The sequence below is a fragment of the Vicugna pacos genome, chromosome 13 (genome assembly GCF_048564905.1).
Source record: "Vicugna pacos chromosome 13, VicPac4, whole genome shotgun sequence".
Classification (NCBI taxonomy): Eukaryota; Metazoa; Chordata; class Mammalia; order Artiodactyla; family Camelidae; genus Vicugna; species Vicugna pacos.
In genome coordinates this window covers 39,677,110-39,698,991 of record NC_132999.1, presented here as the reverse complement: position 1 = coordinate 39,698,991, position 21,882 = coordinate 39,677,110, and the positions used below count along the sequence as shown (strand labels likewise).

General features: G+C 40.1%; 2 protein-coding genes across 2 annotated transcripts in view; one reads left to right on the top strand and one right to left on the bottom strand.

Moving 5' to 3' along the window:
• RHBDL2 (rhomboid like 2) overlaps positions 1–5,597 on the bottom strand; it is a 72,440-nt gene extending 66,843 nt beyond the window's left edge. The window contains exons 1-2 of the mRNA XM_072974720.1: positions 5,305–5,597; positions 2,385–2,484 (exon numbers count right to left, since the gene is read on the bottom strand). The gene's annotated coding sequence lies outside the window, so the exon portion shown is untranslated. The remainder of the gene's footprint in view (positions 1–2,384; positions 2,485–5,304) is intronic.
• Positions 1–16,305, top strand: part of AKIRIN1 (akirin 1) — a 90,660-nt gene extending 74,355 nt beyond the window's left edge. Inside the window, exons 2-7 of the mRNA XM_006212656.4 lie at positions 5,037–5,190; positions 5,695–6,154; positions 10,286–10,426; positions 12,465–12,599; positions 13,953–14,024; positions 14,783–16,305. Coding sequence (XP_006212718.2) covers positions 5,935–6,154; positions 10,286–10,426; positions 12,465–12,599; positions 13,953–14,024; positions 14,783–14,793 — 579 coding nt within the window. The 5' untranslated portion in view covers positions 5,037–5,190; positions 5,695–5,934 and the 3' untranslated portion in view covers positions 14,794–16,305. The remainder of the gene's footprint in view (positions 1–5,036; positions 5,191–5,694; positions 6,155–10,285; positions 10,427–12,464; positions 12,600–13,952; positions 14,025–14,782) is intronic.
• Positions 16,306–21,882: the final 5,577 nt, after the last annotated feature.

Sequence of the window (21,882 nt, the reverse complement as noted above, 5' to 3'; positions counted from 1 at the left end):
AAAAGGGTGTTGAATTTTGTCAAGTGCTTTTTCTGCGTCAATTGAGATAATCATGTTGTGGGTTTTTTCCTTCATTTTGTTGATGGTGGTATATTATTACATTGATCAATTTTTGTGTGTTAAACTATCCTTTCATTCTAGAAATAAATTCCACTGGTTTATGGGTCTTTTAAATATTGCTGCTGAATTCTGTTTCCCCTTATTTGGTTGAGAATGTTTGATCTGTTCCTAGGTAATTTATAGTATTGTTGAGAATAAACTTTTCCCCATTTCCATTTCTAGGTGTTTACTTTTTAAAAAATATTTACCTTGTATCCACCTGCTTACCAAATTCCCTTACTAACTCTAGTAGCTTTTTTTGTCACTGTTGAGATGAACAAAATTAGTATCTCTTCTTTTCCAATGTTTATATCAATGTTTTACCTTGCTTTAATCCATATGGTAGTAACTCCAAGGCAATACTTAATAACAATGGTGATCGTGGTCATCCCCATCATATTTTAACTGAAATAGTTCAGGAGTTTGCCATTTGGAATGCTGCTTTGTGTTGGTTAAAGACAGTCTTTTTTTCATGTTTTCTCTGACTACAAAAGGGAGAATTTGCTGTGTTCTATAGGTTATAATCTGAAGTATTCTCTTTTTCATTGCTTTCTAGATAGTTTACAATCACAGTTTTGATGTCCTCCTTGATTTCAGTGTTGTCTATAAGTATGCTTATTACTTTCCAGACATTCAAAGGTTTTCTTATCACCTTTTTATTACACATCTCTAATTTTATTGGATTATGATTGGAGTGTGCCCTGTAAACTGCCTTTTTCAAAGATGTGCTAATGTTTTCTTTGTGACCTAAGTATATGGTCTAATTTTGCAAATAATTCATGCATATATGAAAGAAAAAGAATATTCTCTATTCAGTGGATGTTAGGTTCCATAAATGACCTCTAAATCAAATTTGTTAATTCAATTATTCAGTTTCTTCAAGTTCTTGCCTTTAATTCTGTCCTAAATCTGCTTAAGCACAATATAATTGTATTTGTATTGAGTTCTCCTTGTCTTTTTAATAGTTTTTGCTTCATATATTTAGCTGCCATATTGTTGTTTGTGGTTATTAAAACTTCTTAAATTATTCTTTGTTTGCTATATTATATTACCCAATTTAGTGCTTTTCTTTAGATTCCTCCTGATATTAACATTGCCTCTTTTCCTTTTCCTTTACTTAACATTGTCCGGGATGCCTTGCCCACTCCCTTATTTTCAACTTTCCTTTATCACTGTGTTTTAAACTTGTTTCTTATATACAGTACGTAGTTGGGTTTGTTTTTAACTCAGTCTGACAGTCTGTTTTTCAATGGGATAATTCAGTTTATTTATATTCAATGGCAATTGATAACACTTAAGTTCTGCCAACTGATACTATATTTATTATTTATTTTATTTCACTGATTCCTCTGGTTTTATCAATTACCATTCATTCCCCCTTTTTCTTGTAATTTGTTGAGTTCTACAATATTTTTCCATTTTATTGATGATTTATTTTCCTTTCCCTATGCTTGTTAATACACACATTTTTCTACTGTCATATTAAAAAAATCAACTATTTGCCCTATAGAGAAGCTTTCTTCCCTTACTTCTTCTTTCCCTTCCCCTTAAAAGATGAGATCTTTTCAAATACTTTTATTTCCCCATTCTCCACTCACATTAAACTTTTGGGTGGGTTTTACTGTTCCTTTCCTCACCACCCCCCTCCCCAATTCCTAGGTTTGGCAAGGATAATTTGCTATGCTTTGCTTCAGGCTATTAATGGAATTTCTTTTGCAGTATATTTCTTCCATCTCATATCTAATCTCTAAGTTTTTACCCTTTATATTATACAGTTCATTAATATCCAATGAATATATATTATATATTTAGGTAATAAATCAGTATCCAATAGCTATTCAATGGATCTTGATAAGACTATCTGAAAATGAATCTATAAATAAATATATATAAGATTTCCTTTGTAAACATATGTATTTTATTTTATACACTTTAAAGCATTCAGAGAAGGGTTTTATAGCACAGAAAAAAGGGATAAGAATTTCTACCCTAGAAAATCCCACCTGCTCCTACAACTTCAATTACCATTTCTACACCAATGACTCACTTTAACTTTTTCTCCGATCCATGCTTGCCCTGAATTCCAGACCCACAATTTACACATACACACTCCACATTTGACAATACCAAGTAGTGCTTTAAAGGAGCCTCTAATTCAACATTTCTAAAACCATGCTCATATCTTGCTCCCAGGCTGGTTTTTGTTTGATGAAATCTTTCTCAGAAAATGGTGCTGAGAAAGCCAGAAGCCTAGGAGTCACACTTTAGTCTTTTATCTATCTTACCTCTATACCTAATCCTCACCAAGATCTGTTCATTTCATCTTCTAAACTTTGCTCGTGTCAGTCCACTTCCCTCCATAGCTTGATGATCATTGGTGACTACCTGTTTTAGTGGAATGGGAGGGGTGAAATCAGATTGGTGTGAGTTGACGGATGTTGATGGGAGATAGCCAAGATAGACAACTCCTTTAGAAACTGAGAACTTTGGGCAAAGACTCTCAGATTTTGGAAGACGATATCCTTTCCTTTCATTCCCACCCCCAACTTTAGCCTACCCATGCTCCTGGGGCAGACAACTTCTGGCACCAGTAAACAGAGCCTCAGACCTATTGCTGAGCTTCCACAGGATGAACTATCATTGAAACATCTGCAGGTGGGGATATAAAAGAATTTATGGGTGCCAGGAGGTGGGAATTTCCTTGCAATATTGTAAAACGAATACTGGAAGACATGCATCGAATGCAATAACCTCTTGATCTCCTCCATCCACCCTTGCTTGCCTCCAATCTGTTCTCCAAACTACAGCCAGGAATCTTTTAAAATGTAAATCATATTTAAACTATTGTTCTCACCTTAACCCCTTAAGTGGCTTCCCACTGCTTTTAAGGTAAAGGTAAGAAAATCTCTCCTGGCAGCCAACAGGGAATTAAATGATCAGGCTCCTGGCTTCCACATCAGTTTCTTCTCCCCTGATTCTGCATTCATGCTCTCTACCACAGCCACTTGAGACATCTTTCAACTCTTCAAACACATTATAGTCTCTTCTATCCCTGGACTTTGGATATGCTGTCCCCTCAGCTTGGGATGTTCCTATTCTCTTTGCTTAGTTAATTCCTAGCTCAAATGTTATTTCTTCAGTAAAGTCATCATTGCTCTCCAAGACAAATTAAGACCTCCACTGTGCTCTTTTATAATATCCTATCCTTTTTCTTCATAGTACTTGTCACAGTTTGTGATTAGATAGTTGTTGTCATTATGATTTGATTAATGTCTGCCATCCAATAGACTGGAAGTCCTAGGAGGGCAGGAACCATATCTCTTTTTATATCATAGTATCTTTAACCATGATGGCATAGTGCCTGGCACCTGGAAGGTAATTAGTAACATGTGTGTAAGTGTGTAGCTGGTCAAGTGTCTGTTTATGCAAAGCCAAGCAGACCTGGACTGTGGTGACTTCATAAGGAGACATTACACCGAGTAGCTGTCAGACAGCCCATCTACTTCCCTCAAGAACATCTCTCTTGGTTGGGCCACTGTCAACTGCAACTTTTAATAGGATATACCACCTATTTGTTTGGTTTCTGAATCATCTGAATCCACCCTCATTCAACAATGTGGATTGTCAGCTTTCAGGGACAGAGAGAACAACCTCGAAATAATTGCCATTTATTCATTCTACCAGTATTTATTCTGTGCCTACCTTGACTGTATTCAAACACTGTGCTGGGGATGGGGAAACAGAGATGAATGACGCCTGGTTATTATTCTCAAGGAATTTATAGTTTTGAAGCACAGTCAGATAAGTAAACAAATTATAACTTCCTGTTTTAAAACACTAACATTACAAGGCATGCTTTAAGTTTTAAAGGATCACAGAGAAGAGAGTGACTATCAAAGCACTTAGCAAAACCCTAGCTAGAAGTGGTATTTAGAATGATGACCCAAGGGACACACTTTCAAACGTTCTAAGTGCTAACTTTGGACTAGTTTAGACCACAAGAAAGCAATTTGCTTGGACCACATTAGACAAGCCCCTTAGAAAATAAGCATCCCTAGGTTGCTTTTATGTCTTTGGCTTTTATTGGACATAACAAGAAATATCCATTTAAACTGTGCTTTTGTTGTTCAAATCTTAATTGCTTTATTACATCATTCACTGGTTTCTAATAAAGTCAACTTGAGAAACTACGTTTAGAATTTAGTGTTACTGAAAAAATATCTATGGTCTGTCTCCTCTGATGAACTGATCCCGTTCAGATGGCAAGATCTATTCAACGGGTACTGTGTTTTCATTTTTGCTTTGGCAGCCAGGAAACTGAGAACTAAATTTCAAATTCAGTCACAGTCATGTTTTACCCCAGAATAATTGTGATCTCCTTTTCCTTTGGTCTTAAGGTTCTATTTCTAGTTTTTTTAGCCTATTGTAAACCTTCTTTGTGTCCTTGTGGCAAAGAAATGGGACAAAATAAATTTAACATCTGGTATGCTCAGTCATTTTAGAATGATTTTCGCTATCAGTCAAAGATAAATGCAAAAAAACTTAACCTATGTTTGGATCTTAATAAAATTGGGAGAAGTTGAGGGAGGACAAAGAAAATCAAGTGAAAAGGGACAAAGAATAGGACTGAGGTAGTATTGCCCATATTCTCCAACTCAAGTATTAGAGCACATTGATCTGGCATAAAGTCTGTTAGAAGAGAGTATCTGAAATTTTGACTGTTTTGGAAAGTCCCAGAGATATGGCGAGGTAGACAGATCCCAGGAGACACGGCCATTATTTAATATATATGAATAATTATAGAAAGGGTTTAACCTTTTTTGGCTCACAGAGCCCTTTGATGACCTCTTGAAAGCATTGGATCTGCTTCCCAGTAATAGACATGCTCATACAGTTTCTGAAAGCATAACACTCCTGTTATCTATTTCTATTTCCAGAATCTCAAAAGCACTGAACAGCTGGCACTGCTGTAAAGAATTCGGATGGACCTGAGGAAGCACCTGGGCTGCCAGGTCACACGGGGAGACTGGCCAATCAGCTATCAGCTGAAGTTCTTAATACTCTGACACCATTCTTGGGTGATTTAAGCCAGTAGGTTGTTTTCTGTTTTGTTTTTTTTTTAACTATTTTGAGTAACAGACCCCTTTGATGAGCTGATAAAGATATGGGTCATCTATCCCAAAATATATCCACAAACCCACTCACAATTTTGCAATTTCATGAGGTTGGTGGACTTCCTAGTCCATCCTCAGATCCTCGGTATGTTTAAATGAAGACTTTCCTGGATTCGGGGGCAATGCCCTTGCAGACCTTTCGAAATCTCTCTTTTATCATGGGGACTAGAGCAGCCGGGGCCGAAGTAGGTATGGGACCAGGAGACATCGACCCCCGCGGCCTCTGCACGCGCCCCTCCAAACTCTCCCTTCCCCCATGCCCGTGCGCGCAGGTGCGAAAACCTAAGGGGCCACCCCGGCGCGACGGCTCGGGAAGGTGGAAGGGAGGAAGGGACCCTGGGAGCGGCACAGGCGGGGGTGGGGGCCTTCCCGACGTTGCTTGGTGACCGAGCTCTCCGCCCAGGCCGTTCCATTTCCTCAGCAGGGGGCGTCGCGGGCTGGAACGTTGCTGACGGACCTCCCAGAGCGGCCCTCTTCCGGCTTCCCCCCCTCCACTGGGCGGTGGCGCGGACCCGTGACGTCACAGGAGGCGGGGTCTGCGCTGCTGCCGGGTGCTGGAGGCGCCATTGGAGCCGGCTTGCCTTGCGAGCTCCGCTGAGGAGCCGGAGGTTGTGCCGCAGTTACAGCCGCGTCGGCTCCTGGTCCTTGGCCCCTCAGCAGCATGGCGTGCGGGGCGACATTGAAGCGGCCCATGGAGTTCGAGGCGGCGCTGCTGAGCCCTGGCTCCCCGAAGCGGCGGCGCTGCGCCCCTCTGCCCGGCCCCACTCCGGGCCTCAGGCCCCCGGACGCCGAGCCGCCGCCGCTGCTTCAGACACAGACCCCACCGCCGACTCTGCAGCAGCCCGCCCCGCCCGGCAGCGAGCGGCGCCTTCCAACTCCGGGTAACCTACGCTGCGGGCTTGGCAGAAAGCCAAGCCTAGGCATTTTTTTAAGGTGGGGGGGAGGGAAGGTCATGGACGCTAGGGTGAATCGCTCGCTGACCCCTTCTTTGCACCGAGAAAAGGGAACTGGGGTACTGCTGAGCCTGGTCGCTTCCGGGGATGGGAGACATCCGGGAGGGGTAGTGGAGCCACAGGGTTGTTTTTCGGTTTTCCTGGAGCTGGAGAGCTTAGAGGGGTAGGCAGCAGGAGGAAGATGGGAATACCCCCGGCTGCTCCGGCTCTCCCGGTCACTGAAGCCCCTCCTGCCTGCGCTGCCCGCGCCTGCACTGAGCCGCCCTGCAGATCCAGTGGGCCATGGAAAATTGGATTCTGCTCACGAACCCGGCCTTGAGGGTGTGGGGGTTGGGGGCGGGTTACTGGGAAGGGGCCTGAGTGCGTGCTGTGCAGCACCGTGCTGTAGCTTGTAGGGAGACCTGATTTCCAGAAGTCTTTAGGGACCACAGGCCGCCGCTGAAATCGTGGAATCCGATTTCAACCTGTTTCTAAGAGAGTGACCGTGTTCTTTTATTGTATGGCTATTGTCTTGTACTATATAAGGTTTGAAATCTGTAGGTCGTTAGCTAGAATTTGAGAATCCTTAAACTTACAGAGATTCCGGAAGCAGGAATTCAACTACCAGTAACCGAGAGATTCTCCTTCAATAAGGGATTCCACATTGGTCGAGGAGATGGGAGAGCTAATGTGACAAAGTAAAAAAAAGAAAAGTGAAAAAACCCAACCCCTAACCATTGTACAGGAGTAGAGGGGACAGTGCATCAGAATGAATATTTAGCAGTTTTAAAAGGCTCCCGGAAATGGAGGGGGGTTGCTCAAAGATGGACTTTGGCGAGTCGTTTCTTTGTGTGTTTTTCTGTTCCTCAAGTGTTAGCAAAACCTTGGGATTGCCTTAAAATCATTCCTTCAGTACCTCTCTCCAATTACCAGTGTATTTAGCCATTATTTCCTCCTCCCTCTGCATATCCACAATGCAGCTTTCAGGCCCTCATCCTCTCGCACCAAGATCCCTGCAGTCACCAGCCAAGCTCTTCTAGGCACTATATCCTTACTGCTGTTCACCTCTTCTTATCCTGGCATTCAAAGGATCTATCAACTATAACCATTTCTTACCTAGTCAATCTGTTAAAGATTTTTTCCCCAAACTATGCTTTTGCTCTTTTCCCCTAGACCTCTTTGGCTATGTCTGTATCCTCGTCTTCCATCGTGATGTTTTCACTTTCTGTTTGCTAATCCAGATACAGTCGTTTCAAGTCTTCCATCATTACCTGACTAAATCTGCCCCATAAGGAACTCTGTTCTGCTTTAAATTCCCTGACCACTTAATGTTGCAAAGCTTTATATACTGAATGAAATGTTTGCAAAAGCTCTTTGTAAAGAGCCTTTCCAGAGCAGGAGACATAGATGTCCTCTTGAAGTAAATTTTTTTCTTCCACTGCTCCCACAGGTACCCAGGGATAGTAATAGTAACATAATCTTTATGACTCTCTCCTCTTCTGCAAAATAGAATTAATACTTGTCCTACCCATCTATCTTGACGTAAATGCTTTATTTCTTCCAATATTACCCTCTAGACTAATTCTGTGGTAGTTCACAATACAGCAAATGCTTAATAAGTGATTGCTGAGTGTATTTGGAAGCCTAAATATGGCAGAATGCTGTAAGAGGGTCGCTGTAATTTTTTTATCTTAAAATTTAATTTTCGCATGGATTTCATGGTTTTTTATGTGAAAATATTTTATTTAAAATATTCATTTGTAAAGATTGATCAGTTACATTTCTTAATGCTATTGGAATGTGGTTCTGTCATGAAAAGAGCAGTATGAATGATGCTTTGGCTCCAGTGAAAGATGCCTTCTGGGTTAAAGAGGAAGAATCGAGGAGAAAATACTAGTTTTTATACAAATAGAAAGAATAAAGCCAACTAATAGAAAAGTGAATTTAAAAATCAGTAGCTTTATTTTATAATATCCTAGTTGTTAACTCAAGAGTTGTAAAGTTCTCTCAGAAATGGTCCAGAAACTTTTTATTTAAGAAAAAAGATATGTATCATAGCACTTTTTGTGGATTGCCTATAAAATAAATCTTTTATTGCTTAAAGGAGCCAAATGGATACCATACATGGAAGGGACTTTTGCTGACCCCCAGGAGATGTTTGTAAACATGGAGTGAGGTAGATGCAAAGCAGTTAATTGATCATGACTTGAGGGTTGGAGAAAAACGTTGAGAAAGAGGTAGCATTTTAGCTGGGTCTTGAATAATGGGGGGAGAGACAGCCCAGTTCAAGCAAAGGAAAACTGTTTGAGCAAAGGCCAGAAAACCTACAGATTAAGGAATGGATAGTTTAGTGCAACTAGCCTGTGATGGGAGATAGAATTGGAAAAATAATTTGGGGCCAAGTCTTGGAAGGCATGGAATGCCATGTTCAAGAGTTTGAATTTGGTCCTTAACAGCTAGGAATCATTGTAGAATTTTGAGGATGGAATTAGTCTGATAGAACCTGAAAGTACAACCTCAAATAATAATGGGAGGCAAGAGTAAAATTATCCACTGTTAAAAAAAGAAATTTGGATTTTTCTTTTTTAAAAAAATGCCTTTTCCTGTTTCATGTGGCCTTCTTGGGAAGAAAATCACAGCTACTTCTTTATTTTTCTCCTATGCATACAATGTTTAAATTCTTGGACTTGCTAGTCCTTCTACCAGCCTTAAAGTTGTATCTTTCCATTCGTTCGCCTTGCTGTACGGGAGGCAGTTCGAGGTTTATCAAAGACCTTCTGTTCTCATGAGCATTGTCCTCATACTTGTCCTTTCTTGTTTCAAGTCTTTGCAGTTCCTTACATCCTTGTATTGAATCTGGCAAGTATGTACTTGGAGAATAATACGTTTTAAAGGTGAAGCAAAAACTTCATAAATTCAGCGATCTAAAATATGAACTTCATAGCATTCTGAAAGGAAAGCTTTGCTAATCTGCATTGTTCCAGTGTTCAGGCTGAGTGTTCTGGAATTTAGCTACATGTGGTGCTACTTTGAGCTTATGTCAGTCCCTAGACTATTGTCACTTGTTATGGTATTATAAATCTTTGGTTTTGATTCTCACAACTGTATTGGGTAGGCATTTAACATTTGTATTGAAGTACTAGGCTAAAAATCCTGAATGACTTCCCAAGGTCATAGTCACATAGCTAGGAAGAAACAAAATGTCATTGTTAACACTCCCCCTCTTAAAAATTATAGCCAAGTATACATTAGAATAATGTGAATTGTGGGGCTGATATATTTTCCTAGTTTTTGTTTTTGATAAGGAGGCTTTATTATTTGGAAGTGAATATATATTTTACCAGAAAAACTTGAAAACTACATCCTTCCAGATTCTGTGTTGTTTCTAGGAGTGGTCTTCAAAGTAGTTAGTGATTGTTATTTCCTGGACTTTCAATAGTGTTAGCAAATTTGGTTTATGATTACCTTGACACAGAATAGTAACCTGAATCCTACCAAATAATGCTTCTTACAGGATCAGAAAATTCTTTTCTAATCCCTGACCATCAAGTCCAAGCAGTAAATCTCAGGTCTTCCCTTGGTCAATGCTCAGGCTATGAACATTGTGATTTCTGCTGTCCACTTCCCCAAAGATCTTAAATCGCAAACAGGATAAAAGTTTCATTGTTAGAAGGCCTTGGATGGTAAGAGACTCTCATTCCTAATACCCTAGTTTGCGAAATTGTGCAACTCAAAAGATAAAAAATAGCTCCTTATTAAGTGAAGGATGGTTTTGTTTATTTGTTCGTTGCTGTAAGTTGTCCTAAGTAATCCTACAGCAAACAGCAGATTAGGTCTTCATTGTCACAGGAAAACAAGCAAAGGGAACTATCTGGGTGGCTTATGCCAAAATAGCTGCTACCCTATGTATTGTTGAAATAGTGACAATTGGGGAAAACTTGCTTTGGGGGTTATAGGAGGAGTGCTTTATCCAGTATAAACACTTCTCTTTTTTTGTTACTATAACATGGGAGGAGGGACAAGAAGCTTGAAGAAGTGACACAATAAAGTGAATGCTCAAGTGTGTTTCTTTTTTATTAGAGCAAATTTTTCAGAACATAAAACAAGAATATAGTCGTTATCAGAGGTGGAGACATTTAGAAGTTGTTCTTAATCAGACTGAAGCTTGTACTTCGGAAAGTCAGCCTCACTCGTCAGCACTCACAGCACCTAGTTCTCCAGGTAAGCGTGCTTTAGAGTACACAGTTGATGTAAGAGTTTATAAATGATAATTGAAGTGATAGTTTCCCAAACCAGAATTGATTTTATCTAAGTAATAATATTAGTAAAGTATATGCACTGTATTACTACTTGTAAATGCTTTTAAAACCAGAGTCATGAAATTGCAAAGACCTCAGATTGATTTGATTGGGCTTCCATCTGCCCAATGCAAGAGTACCCTCTATAACTACAGCATCTGATACCACAGTCACAAGCCACAAGTGGCTGTTTAATTTTAAATACCTTAAAATTTAATTAAATTTTAGTTTCTCAGCTGCAGTGGCCGTGTTTCAAGTGCTCAGTAGCTAGAGTAGCTGTGGTATTGGACAGCACTAGAGTACATTTCCGTCATTGCGGAAAGTTGTGTGACAGCAGTGCTCTGTAATGCTGACAGGTGGTCAGTGAGGATGTGCTCAGAAATAGAATCTCAGGGTGAAGGGAACCCTCATGGTCACAGAGTTCAGCCACCAGTCTTGCCTGCCATATCCCTGCAAATAGTCAACAGGCCAGGGCTTGAACATCACCACTGATGGTTAACTGTCTACTTTAACAGTAGAGGAATTTATTTCCTCACAGAGTGCTCTACTTTATAACAGTTTTATGAGTTAAAAATTACCTTGATCAAAACTTACCTCCTTGCAGAACACAAATTTTGATTTTGGCCAGGGGCTAAGGGGAGCGGGGAATGGGGAGAAGCTGCTTAATGGATAAGAGGTGTTACTGTGGAGTGGTGGAAATATTTTGACACTATTTAGAGGTGGTGGTTGTACAACATTATGACTATACTAAATGCTACTGAATAAAAAATGGCTCGTTTAATGTAAATTTCACCTGAAATAATTTTTTTTTAATTCTCTTCTTATAACCCAAAGGTCTTGGCTCTAGAACAGCACCCTTTTGGATTAATTGCTCTTGCACATACATGAGTGATAGATCTTTTAGTGGTTATAGCTAGCAAGTCTCTCCATAACATTCTCTTGGAGTTTTAGTAATATAATTTTGAAGTAACAGACTATGTTATGGGTAGAGAAACAATTACAAAGAATTACTGGCTAGATATTTTGCAGGTCTCATTTACAGAGAAAAAATTTTGGTTTAGGCCAAAAAGCAATTTGTTTCAGGGTGTTAAGTGGTTTATAGACTAACAGGGCTGAAGAAACAGATTCCAAACTGAGCTCTGAGGAGAACTCAGAACTGGGGCTGCCAGCAGAACTGCGGCTTTTCTCATGACTTGAGAGCTGATGTCCCCATGTTTTATGGTATCCCAGTGGATATTTTGGTTTCCAACTACAGTCTTACGAACATTTCCCTTTTCTCAACCTAGTCAAAAGGGATCAAGGATGAACTGTGTAGTGCCTAATTGTCTCTTTCATTCATACATCAGTGACTTAGCTAACAGTTTTTATATTGGGCAAGTCTCTTGGTCTCCTAAGCATCAGAATCCTAACCCTTTTTTATCAGAATCACCTAAGGAATGTAAAAGATGCCCAGGCTGTACCCCAGAATTAAATCAGAATGTGTATCTCTTTTTGTTGTTAATTCTACAGGTAATGATGTGCCACTTTGATTAAACATGGGTCTAGATGATTTCTAAGGATCTGAGTATATCTGATACTGTGAATCTTCTTTCTCTGGTAACAAAGTCATAAAGACTGAAGGCTTTGTGTCAGCTTTAACCTTTTTGTTCTTGTCCTTTGCCAGTTGAGCATTCCATATGGGCTCGGATTGTTATGGCAATCAAAACTATTGTTCCATATGCAGATCAGCTCACACCCCTGGATACACTTTCCTCCTATACTTCTCAGTTTACCTTTGGCCTTGCTTTGTAGAACAAATGTCAGGGAAACTCAGATAAATTTTTTGAAACTATTTTATGTGAAGTAGTGGAAAATACCATTTTTCTAAATAATTGTTATATCCTAAGATTCTTTGCATGGTTATAAATTCAGAACCCTAGAGCCTGAATGTATAATGTAAACTAGATCTGTCTTTTGGCCAGGTTCCTCCTGGATGAAGAAGGACCAGCCCACCTTTACCCTCCGACAAGTTGGAATAATATGTGAGCGTCTCTTAAGAGACTATGAAGATAAAATTCGAGAGGAGTATGAGCAAATCCTCAATACCAAACTAGCAGGTAAGCTAAGGTAGTGACCATGCCATTGTTAATAGGTGCAGTAAGGATTAACCCCAGTTAACAAAAATGGTAACTTAGAAAATGGTAACTTAGAAAAAGCTTAAGACTTCATACAAGAAGGTTTAATGAATTGTAAGTATTACGTTACTTTCTTTGGTTGCTCTCTTTTGAATTCTAAACATTTTATTTATACATTATATGGAAGGACTTTTCATTTACATTTCAGAAACAAGATAAGCCAAGCTTTTCTTTCCAGAATTTTACATATGAATAAAGACATTGAGCAGATTATTCCAGCTAGCTGATGGTAAACAGGTGGTTGGGATCATGCTAACCTCCCAACAGGTGGTTAGGAGGAGTAGAGGACAGTCAGCATTTTCAGACTTCCTGGTGGGAGTCACTTTGTGGATGTGGGAAGTCAGGCATCCTGTGATTGAGAGGTACTTTAGAGTAAAGTCTGGAAAGTACAGCTTAGGCTAGAACAAAGAGAGTGATCGATTAGTGATGGCAACAACTAGAGCCTTTTGTGAAAGGAAGGGATCTAAATCAGGAACAGAAAGTAGTACTTGTTTAGTGAAAGAGGACGATGTTGTGATCAGAGAGGTTTTAGGCAGCTTCTTATAACAGTATTGTGGGCTCATCTGGTGACCCACACCACAGAGTGTTAATTTAAGGTCGCCTTTAAGTTGAGAGCTGTTGATTTAATAACAGAGTTAAATGGGTTTCTTTATAGTAGAACTTCTTTAATTAACTAATAATGTGTATTAGAAGCAGAAACTATAGTATGTCATTCCCCTCTTCTACACCCACCCCAAAATTGTTTAGACCAGCTGGCTCTGAGTCACTTCTTTGTTCATGGATGTCAGACTACCTTCTGTCTGTCTACTGAGTTTCTCTTCAGAAGGTACTTCTGTTTACAGTTAGGTAGTGTGGAATTTCCTCTTAGCTTTCTAGCCGTCCCATCTCTATCACTCAGTATGTGTGTTGAAATTTATAGCAAGGATAGAGTGTAGAAAAGAGCTTCAAGCTTCACATCCTATAGGAGATAAATTAAAATTTGCTGGCTTATAGCAGTGAGCACAGCTGTGCTTGGGAAACTATTAGTAGGAGATGGAATTATGGCAGGGGTGAGCTTATGAGGAAAATGGTAGAGATGATCAATGACCAAATTTAGGAGCCAGGGATTTGGCTCTGGGACCTAAGAGTTAGTAACAGATCTCAGAGTGACCATTATAAGGAGGGCCCAAGAGTGAATAATACAAACTGGGAAACTAGATGTGATCCTGACATTTGATTCTTAAAAAACTAGGGAAGAGTTTCTGGGGATAGTATATATTCTCTTTCCCCTTACAGAGCAATATGAATCTTTTGTGAAATTCACACATGATCAGATTATGCGACGATATGGGACAAGGCCAACAAGCTGTAAGTATTGCCAAGTTTTTCATTGCATTTTTCAACTTCCAGGAGCAAGATTTTCACAGAGTACCTTGTTTCCTAAGAGCAAAAAAGCCCCTGTGAAGTAAAATAATAGATAACATTTAAAGAGTACTTACATGCCCAGCACTTTAAATCCTCACAAAGTTTATTTAATCCACAGTTACCCTGTAGGGGAGGAACTATTATTAGTCCCATTTTACAGGTAAGAATAGCACTTAAAGAAGTTAAATAGTTTGTCTGGGCTCATAGAGCCAGTGGTTCAGCTAGGATTGAAACCCAGGTAGACTGGCTTCAGTGCCAATTTGTTACCTGGCTTTTCCCCCAGAAAGGTAGTTTGAGTTGTTAATTTATAAAAGTTGATTCCTTAAGCTCACTTACGAAGTGTATGGTCAGAATTTCTTAATTCTAAACCTCTTGCAATTTACCAGTTACTCAAAACATAAATTATAAATACAAGAGGGGAGGGTGTGGCTCAGTGACAGAACACATGCTTAGCATGCATGAGTTCCTGGGTCCAATCTCCAGTACTTCCATTAAAATAAATGAATAACCCCCCCCAAAATTTTTTCAAAAAAAGCTATGTATGTAAGCTGAACCTGCTTCTTGCAGATTTAGGACCTCTTGAGTGGCGATTCATATCCTCCATGCTGTTTATCACATTTACCACTAGTTAATATTTAAAACGTGATACTGTGTTTTTTTAGTATTCTCACTCTGTTTTGTTTTTTATTCCTAAATTATAGACGTGTCCTGAAGCTTTCTTGCATATCTGGGTACCAGGTTTGACCTCAAGAGATGGCTGCTGTACACTTTTTGCAACTGGTTTGATATCACATTTCAGCTCCAACTTTGCATCCTGAGAACACTTAAACGTTTCTGCAGGTCCATTTTATACAACTTGAAAGACCTTAAAACTTTCTGGTTGCCACAAGCATATCTTTCTTTTCTGCTCATCCAATAAACAGCTGTGCCCTACTGTGATAGATTTTCCAAACAAAAATACCTGGAGCAGCAGTTTAGCAAAATATGCCCTCGGTGGCACTCAACAAATGGAGTTTCCCCAAGCACAGTTCTGTAAGAAGTGTGTGTGAGAGTGTGTGTATATGTATGTATGTGTATTTTAAGTTATTATTTGTATTGTGCAAATTTTTTTTGATCTTGGGGATTCTGGCTGTGAATTTGATGCACGACAATTATGGTTAAAAACATTCACTTGGTCTACAGAAGATCATTAATGTTTTGTGACCATATAAGTTGTAACAGTGGATTGTTTTATGTGTAGGTATTATTGTTAAATACAGGGACTGTTTCCAGGCACAGAATATGAATCATAAGTTAGGATGAACATTAGATGTGATTATGAGGACATAGCAAAGGTCTGTGGTCCTAGGTCTACAAATGCGTGATGAGGAATTAGAACAAACCGGAGACAGGCCATTTGACACATGACTCTGCCTAGCCGTGTTAGAAAATTACTTTGACTCCAAGCCTTAAAATACCCACATGGAGTCTGTGCTCACCTCATTCACACAAGGAGCTTCTTGGACACTGAACCTCTGAGAAGAAAAAGTCTCCTCTGGAGCAGGAGCATCAGGGTTTGCTTGGAGCATAACATTAGGTGAGCGTGGGGCCAGGCCAGGCCCAGAGGCACTGCTGCTTGGGAGGAGCCACTTCACCTTTGTATCAGTTGTTAAATACAGAATTTGGATCCTTTGATCAGGTTCTCCCAAATTCTTTTAAAAGGTGTCTGTTCAACTGCTTGAGCTTTGTTTTGGCAACCCCCTGCCCGAAGTTGCTTACAGACTGTTCTTCACCTTGTTTCTAAGGCTGAGGAACAGAAGGTAGCCTCTGTTTTGAGGAGGTGGAAGTTAAGTATACATTTATTTTTTACTGTGACTTGTTCAGGACCACATTTTACAATATGCCTTGTTTCCTTTATTATTGTTTCTGGAAAGGAAAGTTCTATTAAAATTGTTTTAGTTTGAATATAGAATAGTTTTTTTAATTAAGGCTTATTTTGAAAAACTCTGAGTTTAATTCAAATGTATACCAGTACCTTCCAAAGTAAGGTAATATTCAGAGACAATTGTCCTGATCAGATGGCTTAGAGAAATTTCTGGAATATTCACATTCGAAGATTCCTTATTAATGAATGTCTTTTACTTAAATCTAACCAAAAACTGCAACATTATTCTTTGTACATTTTCATTATATAGTGTTAACAAGCTTAGTTGCAAACAAATAAAATACTTAAGCTATTTGTTTACCTTGCCTTCTTAATACTGTGATAATGTTTATTAATTCAGATAATTTATGTGAGGCTGCTATAACCATTTCCCATTACAGTTCAACATTACATTTAAGATTTTAAAAGACTATAAAGCCCAGCAGTGATCTTGTAATCATTAAAAAATTACTTTTACTTCATATTTGAAGGGCAGTTTGTTTCATCTCTTCTTTTTCCAGGATAGTCACTTGTTCCTGGAAGAGGAGCATGGCAGTGGCTGTAACGGGAGTGGCCTTACAGTGGGGTAGTCACACCAAAACAAGGGAAGGGCAGCTGTGGGGGCCATCAAAAGTCCTGAAGGATGGACCAGGAATGGGGAACAGTGCCTCACTGGAGTCTTGTTGCAGAATCTGTGATGTGCTCACTCACTATTGCAAATGTCAGCCCCCTTCCTACTAAAAGGCTGGAAAATAGATTACGTTTCTGTAAGGAAAATGATAGACACCCCCTCACTGCACCCAGTGTTGTTAGGCTGTTGTATTTTGATACTGTTGCCCTTTGGGGCCACAGGGTAAGACCGCACCACCATGGCTGGATTTGGGGATTCTTCTCAAAAGGGAATAGACATGTTTGTTTAATGTTTTATGCAGAGAAAAGGTGACCCCTAGGTAAGAAAGTGGGAGCCTATAATGAGGCCTTAAACTAGTGAAAGGAGTTTTTTCCTAGACCTTGATTTCTAGGGCTTGAACTTAGGGGCGCTCCCAAGCAGGGAAGTGTCTGTGTCCCATGGAAACAGGTCAAGGCCCTGGGAAGAAGTCAACCTACAGAGACCAGTAAGGATAGCTCAGGACCTGTGGTCTCAGAAGAGCCATGTGTAGTGAGCTATTTACCATTTTTTTCTGTTTTAATTCCAATTATTATCTTTTAGCTAAGTCTTCACCTTAAGGGGAATGAAAGGAGTTAAGTGTCCATGCATAAGTCAGAGGAGGACGGGAGATCAAAGTTCATCAGGCACTGGTAATTGTTAAGAGCTCCTATGGAGAAGAACATGAGGGGACACCAGAGCTTGGGCCAGCCTTCCACGTATGGTGAATCTTCTCTGCCCACCCGGGACGAGTGGTTGGCTAGTGCAGTAGTTAAAGGAATGGCCTTTGGATGTTTGTAGCCATAGAGTTTAGTCTGCTCTGCCACTAACTTGCTGTGTGAGCCTTGTCAAGCTACTGAGCTTTTTGAGCCATAGTTTCCTTATCTGTAAAATGAGGCTTAATTGTATGTACATCATTGGGTTTTGTTTTCAAATGTGAGTTTAAATAGTCCATGTAAAGAAAGTATTTAGCTCAGTTTGGGACCTAGAATATGCACTTGAAAATGTTACAGCAGATTTCTTTACAGTGGTCATCAGATCTGAAGACCACAACCTTTCTTTCTGCAGCAGTGATTCTCAACTTTCAAGAATGAATAGCCCCTTGTTAACATCAAATCTCACTTTCTCGTATTAGAATTTGTACTTTTTAAGTGTTTGACTAAAAAATAAAAGATGAATGACAAGTGAATACAGTAATGCCTTTCAATGAATCTGTATTTTGTTACTCACTTAGCAGGGGTCAGCAAACTGGACTCTTTTTGTAAATAAAGTTACATCGGAACACTGCCACACTATTTGTTTGCATCTGTGGCTGCTTTCACACTGCAACTCCAGAGACAGACAGTATGGAGCACAGAGTTGAAAATACTCTGGCTCTTTAGGAAAAGTGTGTGGGCCCATGGATTGTAGGCATTTGAGAAAGTTCACAAACAAGGCAAACTTGGTACATCATGGCTGGGGGAGTCACACAACAGGTTGAGGTATGATGGGAAAATGCTATGCTTACAAATAAACTGATTGCCAAAGTGAGTATCTTACAGAAAAAGCTAATGAAGAACTTTTTAGAGCAATGATACTCTAGGATGAGGACAGGGAGCATACTGTTTAGAATGGCCATGTATTTATCTTTGGCATATTTAATTTTGAAATTTTAGTTACAAAAGTGGGTGTGAGAATTTTATGTTTATAAGAAGATAGCATGGGTGTAAAGATAGTCTGTTAAATACTGTAACTTCTCTGCTGCCCTGGTGATTCTTTCCTTGAAAACACCTTCAGAGCATGCGAGGTCTTCTGTAGCTACAGTTAACCTAGACCCTGGATGAGGTTGACACCTTCAGGAAGAAAGGGACATGTTTACCTAGGGAAAAATCTCGGGCTTCCAACCCCAAACCACACTTTGAATAAATAGTACTTCAGTGTAGGAAAGGGGTGATACTTTGTCTAAAATTTCAGTGTCTGTATTCTTCATGGGTCTTTTGTTTTTACTGGTTTTTGCTTATTGTGTCTTATCTCTACGTGCCAGGTTATCTGTGAGCTGGACACTATATTTGAAAAATTATTTGTAGGAAACAGGACAAGGATGCATCTACCTCTAGGAAGGCAAGCTGGTTGCCTGTGTCTGTGATTATTACTAATCCTTAATTCAGATTGAAGGCTGGAGTTTCCCTGGATCAGCCAGATGTCAAGTCCATGTGAGGACTGGTTTACTTCTGTTTCACTGTTGTCTGAAGTGTAGTACTTTGGAATCCCAGCTTAAGGTGTCTGTGGTGTAGAGTCCTACCTTTAGCTGGCCTTAGGTTTGTGTTTGCTTTTAATTTTTTTTTTTTTTTTGGTTTTCTTTGGTGGGGGGGTAATTATTTTTTAATGGTACTGGGGTGGTCTTCGGTTTTGATTTTTGCCCCCTTCAGTCTGTGAGGCTGCAAAAAGTATAGCTCGGGCATATACGGTCTTCTCCACATTGGCAAATGCTTTAAGGGGAAGACCAGGCTCTCTGTGTTCTCATCTAGATTTTGGCTCAGGAATTCATTTCCTAGTTAGCCTTTTTATGCTTTAAAGAAAATATATTTCAGCTGTTTTTCAGTTGGTCTTTGCAGTAGGTTGAGCCACATTTCCTGAGGCATGGTACCCAGTATGCCTTCATGTTCATGGGAGAAAAGTAGAGAAAGATATGTTTATTTTGGCTTGGAGTGTTTTTCAGTCATTCAGCAAGCATTACCAGTGTCTTCTGAGTTCGTCGTGGAGGACGGATACTAGTTTTAAAAGCCTGACAAGTACTGTTAAGTAGCCCTAGTCTGTTGTATATCCCCAGTATCTGACTTGGAATTAACATAAATACTTAGATGGGTCTTGACCCCTGAGAAGGGGCTCAGTCTGGCAAGGAATGTAAGCAGGCAAGGTAAAAGTTGCTAAGTGTTGTGTGAAGGTACAGGTAGTGGACCGAGGAAAAGAAGAGATGGTTCTAAGTAACAATAGTGATCAGGGAAGGCTTCACCCGGGGTGGTAGAGTTGGAGTGAGGTTTCAGAGGGTGAATAGGGCTCAGGCAGAATTAGGAATTGGGGCTTGAAATAAGCAAAGGCTGGGTGATGGGAAATCATGGTGCAGGGAGAACATTCTTGTTTGAGCCAGAGTAGAAAGCGCATGTAGATCAGGGGAAGAGAGCTTGAAGCTGGGTAGTAGGAGCTAGATGATGAAGGGCTTTCACTACTAGGAGTTTGACCCTTACTCTGTAGGAGTCTGAAGAGTTTGGGGGAAACTAACTCGGAGTAAAGTACAGGACAGAAGGGCAAATACTAAACTAGAAACAAATTGACCGGTTAAAGGCCTCTTTTTTGGTCCAGCTGGAGATAACAAAGGCCTGAACACTGACTGGGAAGGATGTTAAACATGGCCGTGGCTTAGCCTGGCTTTCCCATAGGCACATTTTCAAACATCCTTTTTCTTTGGGCTTGGCTTGTCTGTTCCCCTCTTAACTAAGCCAGCCCAGTTCCATCGCTGCTTCTGATGGCTTTTGTCTTATTTTGTTTTTCACAGATTCTCTTCAATCTACCTATTCTTGAAAGGTTCTGGTTAGCTCCTACATGGATTATTAAATTTTCCTCACAAACTGTCATATTTCATGATTCTATTGTTCCTCTGCCTGGAATTAAATCCCTTCTCACTTGACAAATACCTGCTCAAGTGGCAATTGTCTTTCTGTTCTCTTCTTGAAGCCGGTGTTTACTTAGTCATTTAAATATTGATTGAGCACCTATCATCTGTGAGGTACTGTTAGGGGTACTAGGAATATATCTCTGAGCTGGACAGACAAGGTCCCTGCTTTTATGATGCTTACTCTCTTGTGAGGCAAGACAGGCAAACTAGTAAACAAGTGAATCCAAGTGTTTGAAGGAAAAAAAAAATGGGAATGATAGAGTGTAACTGGATGACTAAATTGGATGGTAAGGAAGACCTTTCGGTGGAAGGTGGACTTCTTACACATTACTTCATTTTAGCACTTCATTTTATACCTTTATGAAGTTGTGTAATGCATTTATGTGTCTACATGACTCTTTCACTAGGCTGAGCTCTTACTAGCACCTTAAGCTATTATGTCTTTTCTTGGCTCTTAAATGAGTGACTAAATGAATTATGTGGCTACTACTCCCCTTTTACAGTGGTGACTGCACTACCTGAAACTTTTCCATAACTCACAGATCAAATAACTTCAAGCCTTTTGCAGACTGTCTCTCTGCAGCCAGGGTGAGAGAGATGCAGTACTTACCCTAGAGAGGATCACAGTCTGCGGGCAGAAATGTTATAAAACTTGCTTTGATAAGTATTCTGTGCACCTGGATAGAGAGCAGGGTGTTTCCTAGGGGAGGCCACTCAGCTGCCATGGCAGCTTCCCTCCAGGTAGTTTAATTACCCTAAATACTCAGGAAGACTGACTCACTAATAAAGCTATATTGGTCTATCAAACCAGACTCCAGTGTGTTAATTTATGATGAGAAATACATCAGGTTCAGTAGACTGCCCCACTGGCCTTAGTGTGTGTTCTTTATGTAATCATACCACTTGGGAAGCCTAATTAAAATCAAGAAACAGCTCCACATATCAGAATGAGGGGGATTTAATTCTAGGGATGGAATGTTTACCAACATCAAGTCACCCCTACCACCATGAGCCTGGCACAGCCTTCCTCCCCAGTTTGTTTCCGTGGTTCCTGGTTCTGTTGCACTTGATATTTTATCTACCCCTCCCTAAATGGCACGTTCTTTTTTAAATAGTCACTCTGATTTACATTGTATTCCAGGCTTTGGAACCCATCACCTCTTTCAAATTGCTTATTGCCTTTGTCGTGTCATCCTATAGCTCCAGGCTTGGCGGTGGGGGTGTAAATTTCCAAACTCACTGTCTTCCCCAAACATGGTAGGATTCCCAGGCTACCCAGCTTATTACAAGAACAGTGGTATCAGATAGATACAGGCATAAAATTTCCAATATGCTAAATTATAGATGGTCTATCTGTAGATGAGTAGCTTTAAAGCTTTTCTTAGGTTACAACTGAGGTGTGTAAACATGAGGAAATCCTATAGGTCAAGAGCCTAAGTCCATGGAGACCCAGGAGGATGCTGACTGGCCAGTGACCGTCCCCAGTCCGTGCTTACGCAGCAACTGAGGCTAGTTTTCAGAGGAGTGGGAACGGGAGCCTTCGATTAACATCGAGCTATCCTCTTCTTATCCGTTGAAGATGGGATTAAGGCTATGAGGG